The sequence below is a fragment of the Hylobates moloch genome, unplaced genomic scaffold (assembly GCF_009828535.3).
Source record: "Hylobates moloch isolate HMO894 unplaced genomic scaffold, HMol_V3 SCAFFOLD_9, whole genome shotgun sequence".
Taxonomy (NCBI): domain Eukaryota; kingdom Metazoa; phylum Chordata; class Mammalia; order Primates; family Hylobatidae; genus Hylobates; species Hylobates moloch.
Window position 1 is genome coordinate 79,491,979 of NW_026652284.1, and position 14,475 is coordinate 79,506,453.

The following is a 14,475-nucleotide window of genomic DNA, read 5'->3' on the forward strand; positions in this document are numbered from 1 at the left end:
GCAACAAAAAAAGGCAGGGGTTGCAACCCTAGTCTCTGATAAAACAGACTTTAAACCAACAAAAATCAAAAGATACAAAGAAGGCCATTACATAATGGAAAAGGGATCAATTCAACAAGAAGAGCTAACTATCCTAAATATATATGCACCCAACACAGGAGCACCCAGATTCATAAAGCAAGTCCTGAGTGAACTACAAAGGGACTTAAACTCCCACACAACAATAATGGGAGACTAACTCCCCACTGTCAACATTAGACAGATCAATGAGACAGAAAGTTAACAAGGATATCCAGGAATTGAAGTCAGCTGTGCACCAAGGGGACCTAATAGACATCTACAGCACTATCCACCCCAAATCAACAGAATATACATTTTTTTCAGCACCACACCTATTCCAAAATTGACTCCATAGTTGGAAGTAAAGCACTCCTCAGCAAATGTAAAAGAACAGAAATTATTACAAACTGTCTCTCAGACCACAGTGCAATCAAACTAGAACACAGGACTAAAAAACTCACTCAAAACCGCTCAACTACATGGAAACTGAACAACCTGCTCCTGAATGACTACTGGGTACATAATGAAATGAAGGCAGAAATAAAGATGTTCTTTGAAACCAATGAGAAAAAAGACACAACATACCAGAATCTCTGGGACACATTCAAAGCAGTGTGTAGAAGGAAATTTATAGCACTAAATGCCCACAAGAGAAAGCAAGAAAGATCCAAAATTGACACCCTAACATCACAATTAAAAGAACGAAAAAAGCAAGAGCAAACACATTCAAAAGCTAGCAGAAGGTAAGAAATAACTAAGAGCAGAACTGAAGGAAATAGAGACACAAAAAACCCTTCAAAAAATTAATCCAGAAGCTGGTTTTTTGAAAAGATCAACAAAATCGATAGACTGCTAGCAAGACTAATAAGAAAAGAGAGAAGGATCAAATAGATGCAATAAAAAATGACAAAGGGGATATCACCACCGATCCCACAGAAATACAAACTACCATCAGAGAATACTTTAAACACCTCTACGCAAGTAAACTAGAAAATCTAGAAGAAATGGATAAATTCCTCAACACATACACCTTCCCAAGATTAAACCAGGAAGAAGTTGAATCTCTGAATAGGCCAATAACAGGCTCTGAAATTGTGGCAATAATCAATAGCTTACCAACCAGAAAAAGTCCAGGACCAGATGGATTCACAGCCGAATTCTACCAGAGGTACAAGGAGGAGCTGGTACCATTCCTTCTGAAACTATTCCAATCAATAGAAAAAGAGGGAATCCTCCCTAACTCATTTTATGAGGCCAGCATCATCCTGATACCAAAGCCTGGCAGAGACACAATCAAAAAAGAGAATTTTAGACCAATATCCTTAATGAACATTGATGCAAAAATCCTCAATAAAATACTGGCAAACTAAATCCAGCAGCACATCAAAAAGCTTATCCACCATGATCTAGTGGGCTTCATCCCTGGGATGCAAGGCTGGCTCAACATATGCAAATCAATAAATGTAATCCAGCATATAAACAGTACCAAAGACAAAAACCACATGATTATCTCAATAGATGCAGAAAAGGTCCTTGACAAAATTCAACAACCCTTCATGCTAAAAACTCTCAATAAATTAGGTATTGATGGGACGTATCTCAAAATAATAATAGCTATCTATGACAAACCCACAGCCAATATCATACTGAATGGGCAAAAACTGGAAGCATTCCCTTTGCAAAGTTGCACAAGACAGGGATGCCCTCTCTCACCACTCCTATTCAACATAATGTTGGAAGTTCTGGCTAGGGCAATTAGGTAGGAGAAGGAAATAAAGGGTATTCAAGTAGGAAAAGAGGAAGTCAAATTGTCCCTGTTTGCAGATGACATGATTGTGTATCTAGAAAACCCCATTGTCTCAGCCCAAAATCTCCTTAAGCTGATAAGCAACTTCAGCAAAGCCTCAGGATACAAAATCAATGTACAAAAATCACAACATTCTTATACACCAATTACAGACAAACAGAGAGCCAAGTCCTGAGTGAACTCCCATTCATAATTGCTTCAAAGAGAATAAAATACCTAGGAGTCCAACTTACAAGGGATGTGAGGGACCTCTTCAAGGAGAACTACAAACCACTGCTCAATGAAATAGAAGAGGATACAAACAAATGGAAGAACATTCCATGCTCATGGGTTGGAAGAATCAATATCGTGAAAATGGCCATACTGCCCAAGGTAATTTATAGATTCAATGCCATCCCCATCAAGCTACCAATGACTTTCTTCACAGAATTAGAAAAAACTACTTTAAAGTTCATATGGAACCAAAAAAGAGCCCGCATCGCCAAGTCAATCCTAAGCCAAAAGAACAAAGCTGGAGGCATCACGCTACCTGACTTCAAACTATACTACAAGTCTACAGTAACCAGAATAGCATGGTACTGGTACCAAAACAGAGATATGGATCAATGGAACAGAACAGATCCCTCAGAAATAATGCCGCATATCTACAACCATCTGATCTTTGACAAACCTGACAAAAACAAGCAATGGGGAAAGGATTCCCTATTTAATAAATGGTGCTGGGGAAACTGGCTAGCCATATGTAGAAAGCTGAAACTGGATCCCTTCCTTACACCTTATACAAAAATGAATTCAAGATGGATTAAAGACTTACATGTTAGACCTAAAACCATAAAAACCCTAGAAGAAAACCTAGGCAATACCATTCAGGACATAGGCAGGGGCAAGGACTTCATGTCTAAAACACCAAAAGCAATGGCAGCAAAAGCCAAAATTGACAAATGGGATCTAATTAAACTAAAGAGCTTCTGCACAGCAAAAGAAACTACCATCAGAGTGAACAGGCAACCTACAGATTCTCATCTGACAAAGGCTAAATCCGAACTACAATGAATCAAAAAATTTACAAAAAAAAAAAAAAACCCATCAAAAATGGGGGAAAATATGAAAGACACTCTCAAAAAGACATTTATGTCGCCCTCATCATCACTGGCCGTCAGAGAAATGCAAATCAATACCACAATGAGATACCATCTCACACCAGTTAGAATGGCCATCATTAAAAATTCAGGAAACAACAGGTGCTGGAGAGCATATGGAGAAATAGGAACACTTTTACACTGTTGGTGGGACTGTAAACTAGTTCAACCATTGTGGAAGTCAGTGTGGCGATTCCTCAGGGATCTAGAACTAGAAATACCATTTGACCCAGCCATCCCATTACTGGGTATATACCCAGAGGACTATAAATCATGCTGCTATAGAGACACATGCACACGTGTGTTTACTGAGGCACTATTCACAATAGCAAAGACTTGGAACCAACCCAAATGTCCAACAACGATAGACTGGATTAAGAAAATGTGGCACGTATACACCATGGAATACTATGCAGCCATAAAAAATGATGAGTTCATGTCCTTTGTAGGAACATGGATGAAACTTGAAACCATCATTCTCAGCAAACTATTGCAAGGACAAAAAAACAATCACCGCATGTTCTCACTCATAGGTGGGAATCGAACAGTGAGAACTCATGGACACAGGAAGGGGAACATCACACTCCAGGGTCTGTTGTGGGATCAGGGGCGGGAGAAGGGATATCAGTAGGAGATATACCTAATGCTAAATGACAGGTTAATGGGTGCAGCACACCAACATGGCACATGTATATGTATGTAACAAACCTGTACATTGTGCACATGTACCCTAAAACTTAAAGTAGAATAATTAAAAAAAAAGGTTTGTTAAGTTATTTTAGTCTTTCTCTCTTTTTTTTTGAAATGGAGTCTTTCTCTGTTGCCCAGGTTGGAATGCAGTGGCGCCATCTCGGCTCACTGCAGTCTCTGCCTCCTGAGTTCAAGCAATTCTCCTGCCTCAGGCTCCTGAGTAGCTGGGATTACAGGCATGAGCCACCACACCCTGCTAAGTTTTGTATTTTTTCTAGAGAGGGGGTTTCACCATGTTGGTCAGGCTGGTCTTGAACTCCTGACCTTGTGATCCGCCCGCCTTGGCCTCCCAGAGTGCTGGGATTACAGGCGTGAGCCACCGCGCTGGGCCTATTTTAGTGTTTTATCTTTCCTGGTCCTCGATTTCCTGGGAACTCCTCAGAGACTAGTCAGCTAGTGGGAGAAGAGTGGGAAGCATTTGTTCCTACATTTGCATCTTCTGCATGTAGATTGCAAAGTAGTTTGCTGGTGTCTCATGCTGCATGGTGGCTTTAGGCAATGCAAATGAAAGTGTACATTGAATCGGTCTCCATAGCAGTGGCCAGAATATGAGGTAGGGTGAGAAGCTTTTTAGGTGATATACAAGAGATGTTCTGTACTCTCCATGTGTGGTTACAGTTGGGAAAATGACAGATGGTGGAGGGTTTGTGGGGTTAAGGAAAGAGCGGGTTAAAGTATACTATAGTAGCATCCTGATTTTTTTTTATCTATCTTATGTTTTATTGTTCTTCTATTTTATCTTACACGTTTATTAACCTTCAGTATAAGCTTGTTGCTCACAGACATATTGAAAGGTTTCTTTACTTTGAGGCTTTGTTATTTAGAAAATTTAATTACATAATTCACTTTATTCATAGACAAAACCAAATGAATAAGGGGTCAACAAATTAGATATTCTAGGGCAGAAATTTTAAAAATAACTTTCCATGTTACTATCAAGTAGAGTCCTGCATGTAATGTAAATACTTCATAAATACTTCTGAGAGAAGGTATTAAGATAGAGGGCTGTGGATCAGGTTGCCTGGATTTAAATTCTAATTTTTCCCTTTTTAGTAGTATGACATTTGATACCTTAATATATCCGGGTGTATCTTGGTTTTCCCATTTGAAAAACTAGTATAATGGTTGTATCTCCCTCATAGAGTTATTATGGCAGGATTCAACGTGTTAACAGTTAAAAGAAATCTGGAACAATGCAGATTTGCTAGTAAATCCTTTCTAAGTGTTAAGAAGCACTATTTTTATTTTTACCCAGGATGATTGCCTTGATTATATAGTAATTGCTTGAGCAGTATATGCGTAGGTGAATATGTGTGTATGGACATCATTCTGGTTTGTATTTTTATATTTTATTATTCAGAGTTTCTGAAATAGTGGAACTTAACGTTAGCAGAATTGCATATCTATTTTGTTAAATCAAATTTTAAAATACTTTGGATGTATACCCTTTCTTCTCTTGCAACCTAAGACATTTAGTATTTTGTTGTCTGTAAATGCTATTTACTGTATTGCGATTCTTTCTATTTTCTTGTGCAGGACCAAAAGATCTCAGATTGCTATAACTGAAGGTATATTTGAACTTCCACATCTCACAATTCAAGCTACAAGAGCACAGACACTTCTCTTGCAAGCAATATATCAAAGTTGGTCTCATCTTGGAAATGTCAGCTCTTCCGCAGTGATTGAGGCTTTGATAAATGAAATCTTCCTAAGTATAGGTAAGAGCACAATCTTTTTGATAACTATATGGAAAATTTGTGTCAGAGGCAACTAATATTTTATTATGAAAATCCATATGTCTATCATGGTCAACTTAAATTGTAATATGTTTCTGTGAATGTAGATATTTATAGCTTATGTTTAAAATCCAGATTATGAGTTAAGCCATCCGGTTTTATTTCTGCATACCTATTTCTGCGTATGTTTCATAATTGCAAAAGATTATTTTTCACCAGCTTCTTGTATAATTTACCCTTTGGATAACTTTTGAGGGTATCAATGTATGTGTTTGAAATGATAACCAAATTAAGTATAAGTACAGTATGTTTGATTATACTGGTAAAATGAAATAAATTCTTACTCATAATACTTGGTTAGTTTGGTAAACAATTTTTGTGTGTGTGTGTGAAAAGCATTAATCTGACACCCTTAATGAGTTAATTAACTACTAAAAATATAAATTTCTGCTTTCATATCACTATAAGAGATATCTTCATCTTATCACTCAGTTTGCATGTAAACAAAAAATTATAGAAGCTTTTTAAAGTTGTTTCAGTTCAAAATAATAATGTTATGTTTGTCAGTAACACAAAAGTAGTTTTTAAAAGTTATAATTTAAGTGTAATTATGCTGAAAGTAACATTATTTTTAATTTATCTGTTAAAACAAAGCGACTTTTGTTCTTATATGATGCTTTTGAAGGTTTAAATTTCAGACCTGACATTATAATTAGAGTTTTCTTATTTGGCCTAGCCATTAACTAATGTAAAATACAGGTTGATTATCCCTTATCCAAAGTGCTTGGTGCCAGAGTGGTTCAAATTTCAGAATTTTTTCAGATTTAGAATGTTTGCACATTCATAATGAGATATACTGGAGATGTGACTCAAGTCTAAATATGAAATTCATTTACATTTCATATACACCTTATACACATAGTCTGAAGGTAATTTTATACAATATTTTTAATAATTTTGTGTGACTTAATCACATGAGGTCAGGTGTGGAATTTTCTACTTGTATCATGTCAGTGACCAAAGAGTTTTGAATTTTTAAGCATTTCAGATTTGGGGTTTTCAGATTAGGGATGTTCAAGTTGTAGTAGTTTTGGTGCTGGCTTTTAGCATTATATAAAGAATAACAAGATAAATGTTGCAGTGGGCTAGAGGTTCTTCACTTGGAGCTTATGAAAGGACTTAGAGTTTTCTGAAGCCCCTGAAGTAGTATGCAAATTTTAGTGTGTATATAAACACACACACAGACATACATATTTGTATCCTGTTTTTGAATTGACCTTACTGCTCCTGTCTAACTGAAACTTTGTACCCTTTGAACAGCATCTTCCTATTACGTACCCACCCCCACTCCATTCCGCCTATGTTTGGTAATCACCGTTCTACTCTAACCACCATTCTACTCTCTACTTCCCTGAGTCTGACTTATTTAAGTGAGATCCTGCAGTACCTGGCTTATTTCACTTAGTATAATGTCCTCCAGGTTCAACTGTGTTGTCTTAAACGACAGAATTTCCTTCTTTTTTTTAAGGCAGAATAGTAATCTATTGCGGATATATGCCATATTTTCTTTATCCATTCATCCCTTGATGGACACTTATACTGATTTCATATCTTGGCTATTGTACAGTGAACATGGGTGTGCAGATATCTCTCTAATATGATTTCATTTTCTTTGGACGTATACTCAGAAGTGGGATTGCTTATATTTTTAGATTTTTGAAGAACTTCCATACCGTTTTCCATAATGGTTGTACTAATTTTCTTTTTTTTTTAAACGGAGTCTTGCTCTGTTGCCAGGCTGGAGTGCAATGGCACGATCTCGGCTCACTATAACCTCCGCCTCCCAGGTACAAGCGATTCTCCTGCCTCAGCCTCCCGAGCTGGGACTACAGGTGTGCACCACCACACCCAGCTAATTTTTTGTATTTTTAGTAGAGACGGGGTTTCACCATGTTGACTAGGATGGTCTCTTATCTCTTGACCTCATGATCCGCCTGCCTCAACCTCCCAAAGTGCTGGGATATAGGCGTGAAGGTTGTATTAATTTTCATTCCCACCAATGGTATTCTCTTTTTCTCCACATCCTTACTGACACTTATCTTTCATCATTCTGAGAATGGCCATTCTAACAGGTATGTGGTTATATCTCATTGTGAATTTAATTTACATTTCTCTAGTAATTAATGATGTTGAGTAGGTTTTTATATACTTGTTGGCCATTTGTATGAACCATTTATATGTTGGCCGTTTGCATTGTTCATGAACCCATTGGCCATTTGTCATCTTTTGAGAAATGTCTGTTCAGGTCCTGTGCCCATTTTAAAATTGAATTATTTGTTTTCTTATTATTGAGTTGAGTTCCTTAGATATTTTGGATAACAACTCTTTATCAGAGGGATGGTTTGCAAATTTTTCTCCCAGTTTCTGTGTTCTTCCTTCATTGTGTTAATTGTTTCTTTTGCTGTGCAGAAGTTTTTGTTTGATGCAGTCCCATTTTTCTGTTATTGCTTTCATTTCCTGTGCGTTCAGGGTTATAGTCAATGCTCAGACCAATGAAGCTTTGTCTGTAAGTTTCTTCTAGTAGATTTACAGTTTCAGATCTTATATTTAAGTCTTTAATCCCTTCTGAATTGGTTTTTCCTCATGGTGTTAGATAAGGATTCAATCTCATTGTTCTGCATGTAGATATCCAGTTTTCCCAGCAGCATTTATTGAAGAATCTGTTCTTTCCCCATTGTATATTCTTGGCATCTTCATCAAAGATCAATTGTCCATAAATGTGTGGGTTTATTTTGGATTCTGTCATGTTTTGTAGGTTGATGTGTCTGTCTTCGTGCCAGTACCATGCTGTTTTGATTGCTATAGCCTTTTAGTATAAAGTCAGATAGTGTGATTTCTTCAGCTTTATTCTTTTTTGTTTAATATTGCTTTTGTTCTTTGAGGTCTTTTATTCCATATGAATTTAAGGATTTTTTTACTATTTCTGTGAAAAATGACATTGGAATTTTGATAGGGGTTGCATTGAATCTGTATATTGCTTTGGGTAATATGGACATTTTAACATTAATTCTCCCAGTTCATTAGCACAGAACATCTTTCCATTTATTTGTATTTTTTTTTAGTTTCTTTTATCAGTGTTTTATACTTTTCAGTATACAGATCTTTCATATCCTTGGTTAACTTTATATCCACGTATTTTTGTTTTTGCTATTATAAATGGGATTGTTTTCCTAATTTTTTTTGGATAGTTTTAGTTTTGGACATGTTAATGCATAAAAATTGTATTGATTTTTACATGTTGATTTTGTATCCCACACCTTTACTGAATTCACTTATCAGTTCTAAAAGTTTTTGTATGGAGTCTTTAGGGATTTTTTTTTTTTTTTTTTTTTTTTGAGTCAGAGTCTCCCTCTGTCACCCAAGCTGGAGTGTAGTGGTGTGATCTTGGCTCACTGCAACCTCCACCTCCTGGGTTTGTAACTGGGATTACAGGCGTGTCACCACACCTGGGTAAGTTTTTTGTATTTTAGTAGAGACGGGGTTTCACCATGTTGGTCAGGCTGGTCTTGAACTCCTTACCTGAAGTAATTCACCCACCTCGTCCTCCTAAAATACTGGGATTACAGGTGTGAGCCACTATGCCTGGCCGGGATTTTTACATATAAGATCATATTGTCAACAAGTAGAGACAATTTAACTTCTTTCTTCTCTATTACAATGCCTTTTATTTCTTCCTCTTGCTTAGTTTTTCCGAATAGGACTTCCAGTACTGTGTGGAAAAGAAGTAGTGAGAGTGAGCATTCTTGTCAGGTCCCTCATCTTTAAAGATTTCAGCATTTCACTCTTCCATATGATGTTAGCCATGGGCTTGTTCTGTATGTCCTTTATTGTGGTTAGGTACATTCCTTCTATACCTAATCTATTAGTAGTTTTGATCATGAAAGGCTGTTGAATTTTGTCAAATGCCTTTTCTGCATCTATTGAGATGATGATATGACTTTTGTCCTTTATTTTGTTAATGTGGTGTATCATATTTATTGACTTGTATTTGTTGAACCATCCTTGCATCCCATGGATAAATACCACTGTATCATGGCAAAAGATTATTTTAATGTGTTGTTGAATTTCATTTAATATTTTGTTGAGAATTTTTACATCTATGTTCACCAGAGATACTGGTCTGTAAGTTTGTTTTCTTGTAGTGCCTTTGTCTGGCTTTGGTATGAGGGTAATGCTAGCCTTCTAAAATGAGTTTGAAAGTATTCTCTCTTTAGATTTTTGAAAGTTTGAGAAGTGATCAATATTAGTTGTTCTGGTAGAATTCATCCAGTCCAGAACTTTTCTTTGATGGGGACTTTTTGTTACTGATTCACTGTTCTTACTCATTGTTGGTCTCCTCGTATTTTCCATTCTTTCATGATTGAGTCTTGATAAGTTAAATGTGTCTAGGAATTTATTAATTTCTTTTAGCTTATCCAATCCATTGGTGTAGCATTGTTCATAGTAGTCGCTTCTGATGAGTCTATATATATCTGTTGTTTCTATCAGCTGTAATCTCTCCTCTTTTATTTTTCATTTTATTTATTTGAGCATGCTCCTTTTTCTTAGTCTATTGAAGGATTTGTTTATCTTGTCAAAAAACCAACTCTTATTTTTGTTTATTTTTAAAATTGTTTCCCTAGTCTCTGTGTATTTCTGTTTTCATATTTGTTATTTTCTTTCCTCCTGCTGACTTTAGATCTTTTTCTAGCTCCTTGAAGTATAATGTTTGATTGTTTATTTGAAATCTTTGTTTTTGATATAGGCAGGTATTGCTGTAATCTTCTTTCTTAGAACTACTTCAGCTGCATTTGATAGGTTGTGTATTTTGTGTTTCCATTTTCATTTGTCTCCAGATACATTTTGATTTCATCTTTTACCTGTTGGTAATTTGGGAACATGTTGTTTAATTTTCACATATTTGTGGTTTTCCCCAAGATTTCTTTTTGGGGTGGTGAAATTATTCTGTAATTACATAGTTGTGATGGATTCACAACCTTGCATTAGGTTGGTGCAAAAGTAATCACCATTAATTTGAATGGCAAAAATTGTGATTACATTTGCAGCAACCTAATATATATGGTAATAGCCACTTAATTACACACTTTGAAAAAATGAGGGTTATATGAATTTTATCTTCAAAAAACGTTTTAATTTGATGATTATTTAAGTAAACTATGTTATTGCCAATCTTGTGGCCATTATTTTATATGGATTTACTATTCAAAATCTTACCTTTCTGATGCTAGCCCATCTATAAGTTAACTCTACAGTAACATCTTCCTTGGCATTAGCACTTATCACTGTCTGAAACTGTCTAATTCATTTATTTGTTTATTTGCTAAATTTCTATTTCCTGTGATGTTTTCTTCAGAGTATTTTTTGGTTTATTGTCTCACAATATTAATGTTTTTTTAATTTTAAACTTTTATTTTTGTTAATTGGCTTAGCCTGAACATTCATATTAGTAAGCTCATGAAATTATTATTTGCTTTTATAATTTTTCTTTTTCCTAGCCAAACCTATTCCATTTTTACTTTTCTGAATTTATAAAATGGACTGTGCTATGAAAAAGCATTTTATTTGAAATTTCCTATTCTAAAAATATTCTGTGTTTAAAAGAATGGTGGCATATGTATTGAAAAATTGATTAGGTAAGTGACAACAGATTGTTATTTGTAACCTGAAGTTCTGTCGTTTAGAAACCTAAAATTAGTGGAACTAATTTTTGCATATTGAGGAGTTGAAGAAATTAGAATGATGTTAAGACATTTCTTTGCCAAATAATTTTTATCAAATGAAATGCCTATAAAATTTATAACAGCTTAAAGAGAAACCATCAGCTAAGACAATTTTAAAAAGCCAGATTTCCAGGTGGTCGGTTTTCTTGTCTTTTTTCCCCCCTGAGAACAAAACCTTATTCTGTGCTTTGTATTCTTACGGAGTGCTTAAAGGATTGTGCCTTCAAATAGTTCTATCTAAAGATCCAGGAAATGTGTATGTATTTAGGGTGTAAAGTTTTAGCATTTTATTATTTTGCATCTGAGGACTCTCATTACATAGTACTCAGCACTGTTAAGCTTTGTTTAATATCTTTTGTGTAAGTATGTGATCCTTTGCTTTACAACTAGTTTCCATTTCCCACATTAATAAAGAGATTATACAAGCTGTGTACATTTTCGGATCTCTCAGACTTAGGTTCTGATAATGTGTGAAAGAAGAACCATTATTATTATTATTATTATTATTATTATTGTTATATTTTTTTTTGAGATGGAGTCTCGCTCTGTCACCCAGGCTAGAGTGCAGTGGCGTGATCTCTGCTCACTGCAAGCTCCGCCTCCTGGGTTCATGCCATTTTCCTCCCGAGTAGCTGGGACTACAGGTGCCTGCCACCACGCCTGGTTAAGATTTTGTATTTTTAGTGGAGATGGGGTTTCACTGTGTTAGCCAGGATGGTCTCGATCTCCTGACCTCGTGATCCGTCCACCTCGGCCTCCCCAAGTGCTGGGATTACAGGTGTGAGCCACCGCACTCAGCCCAGAACCATTATTTTTAAAGTCTACGTTTGACTGTACACCACCTTTCATCATAATCTCATGCCTCTAGCCTACCCTCCTACTTGATGTCTTAATTCATATTATTGATAGTTACCTACCAACAATATCCAGTTTTTTCCTGTGTATGGCTTTTTCTTCTATCTGGAACCTAATTCTGTTTGATTACATTCTCCTACAGTTTCCTCTCTTCTTTGAGCACTAGCTTTATTTTAACATTAATCTTTTTCCTTTAATTTAACACTATGCTAATTATAGTCTACTCGTACTTCAGAAAAATTACGTTCTCTTCCACATTCCTACCTTTTTTTCAGGTATTCTCCCCTCTTCATGTCAGAAATATTTTATTCTTTCTTTTCCTTTCCCTTCCTTCTGTTAAGTTTTTAAAAACAGTTTTATTTAGATAAAATTTTTGTACCACACTATTTATTCCTTTTCAGGTATGCAGTTTAGTGGCTTTTAATATATTCAGAGTTGTGTATCCATTACCATAATCAATTTTAGAACGTTTCCAGCATCCCTGAATGAATCCTTGCATTCCCTAGCTATCACTCCTGGAGCCTTCCATTTTCCCAGCAATAGGCAAATACTAATCTACTTTTTGTCTGTATGGATGTGCCTATTGTGGATGCTTCATATAAATGAATTACATAAATGCAGTTCTTTGTGACTGCATATTAGTGCATTTTTCCACTTAGCATACTATTTCAAATTTGCCCGTATTATAGCATATGTCAGTGCTCATTCCTTTTTATTGCCAAATAGTATTCCATTTTATCCATATATGCCATATTTTGTTAATTCATTCATCAGTTGATGGACCTTTGCATTGTTCCTACTTCTGAATATTGTGAATAATGTTGCTTTGAACATTCAAGTACAGGTTTTTTTTTTTTGTGAATGTATACTTTTATTTCTCCTGTGTATATATACCTATAAATATAATTGCTGGATCATATGGTAATTTTATTTGTAACCTTTTGAGGAGCTGCCAGACTGTTTTCCAAAACAGCTGTACCATTGTACTTTCCATTGGCAATGTGTGATGGTTCTAATCTCTCCACATCCTCATCATATTGTTATCTGTCTTTTGTGTTCCAGCCATCATTGTAGGTGTGAAGTGGCATCATTATGATTTTCATTTTCATTTCCGTCATGGCTAATGATTTTGAGTATCTTTTTGTGTATTTATTAGCTATTTATATCTCTTCTATGGAGAAATTATTCAAATCCTTTGCTGATTTTAAGATCTGCCTCTTTTTCTTTTAAATTGTGAGAATTCTTTATATATTTTAGATAAAAGTTTCTTATCAGATATGATTTGCAAATGTTTCCTGTAATTTTGTGGGTTGTCTTTTTACTTTTCTGATGGTGACCTTTTGTCTAATTTTTTTCATTACCCTCAAGTACATCTTCTTTACATTGGACCTTGTTATCATTTAGAAATGGTTTATCCTTTTGATACTGATATTGATTCTCGGTCATCATCATTACTTTTAGTCCTTTTATTTTTTTCATTTTTTTAAATATCACAGCATCCTTCTTGGTCTTATTCTTTAGCTTCATTCCCATTGGCCAACATTTTCTATGACGCTATAATTTTAGACTATTTTTTTTCCTTTCTCTGTTTATCTTTGTTTTCTCCATGCCTATTCTGTCATTCCTGTTTGGAAATAAGAAATGTGTATATGTTTCACTTTTACTACCACCAAAATAACTGTATCTGACCTGAATTAAACTGTTACTGATTTTTGATATTCTTATAAAATGCATGTATATAATTGAGTTCCAGTTTTACCATTTCTTTCATTATAAATTGTGATTTATTAGCGAGTTTTGAAATCAACTTCATTGATTGCTACTAAGAATTTGAAAAGACTAGAATAGAAACTTTGTGCCTCAGTCTTCTCATTCTAAATGTTTTACTAATGTGCCACTGAAAGCAATAACAAATTTAACTTCAAGCATCAAAACTGCAAAGTGCTTTTAGTAAGAAAAGTTTTTCTTTGATAAATGCTATATCCAAAAGTAAGCGATAAATTTTGAGTGTTGAATCAGTCACGAATTTCTTTTGTGAATGAGTTTAAGAGGCTTTAAGAGAATATCTGTGGATGTTGAATTATGTTTTATAATGCTACAATAATGAATCCTTCTTCCTCAGCTCTTGCAAAAATCAAATTAAAAGTATATTAAAATGAAAAATAAAATGTTGTATGCTAGTGCTTGCTAGGGATTCGATTTTGTGCATTGAATTTTATTAATCTTTATGTTACATATAAATACTGGTTTAGTGAATGTCTTAACTATTTCTGTTGCATATTATTTTCACTTTTCAACTGTTGACACTTAGGAAAGATCACTGAATTGGAGTGTGAAGATTTTCTCAA

The 14,475-nt window shown here is 35.0% G+C and overlaps 1 protein-coding gene across 1 annotated transcript in view; it reads left to right on the plus strand.

Annotated features, from left to right (window-relative positions):
• Positions 1–14,475, plus strand: part of VPS13B (vacuolar protein sorting 13 homolog B) — a 915,321-nt gene that overhangs the window by 181,700 nt on the left and 719,146 nt on the right. Inside the window, exon 17 of the mRNA XM_032760928.2 lies at positions 5,293–5,474. Within this exon, the coding sequence (XP_032616819.1) occupies positions 5,293–5,474 (182 nt within the window). The remainder of the gene's footprint in view (positions 1–5,292; positions 5,475–14,475) is intronic.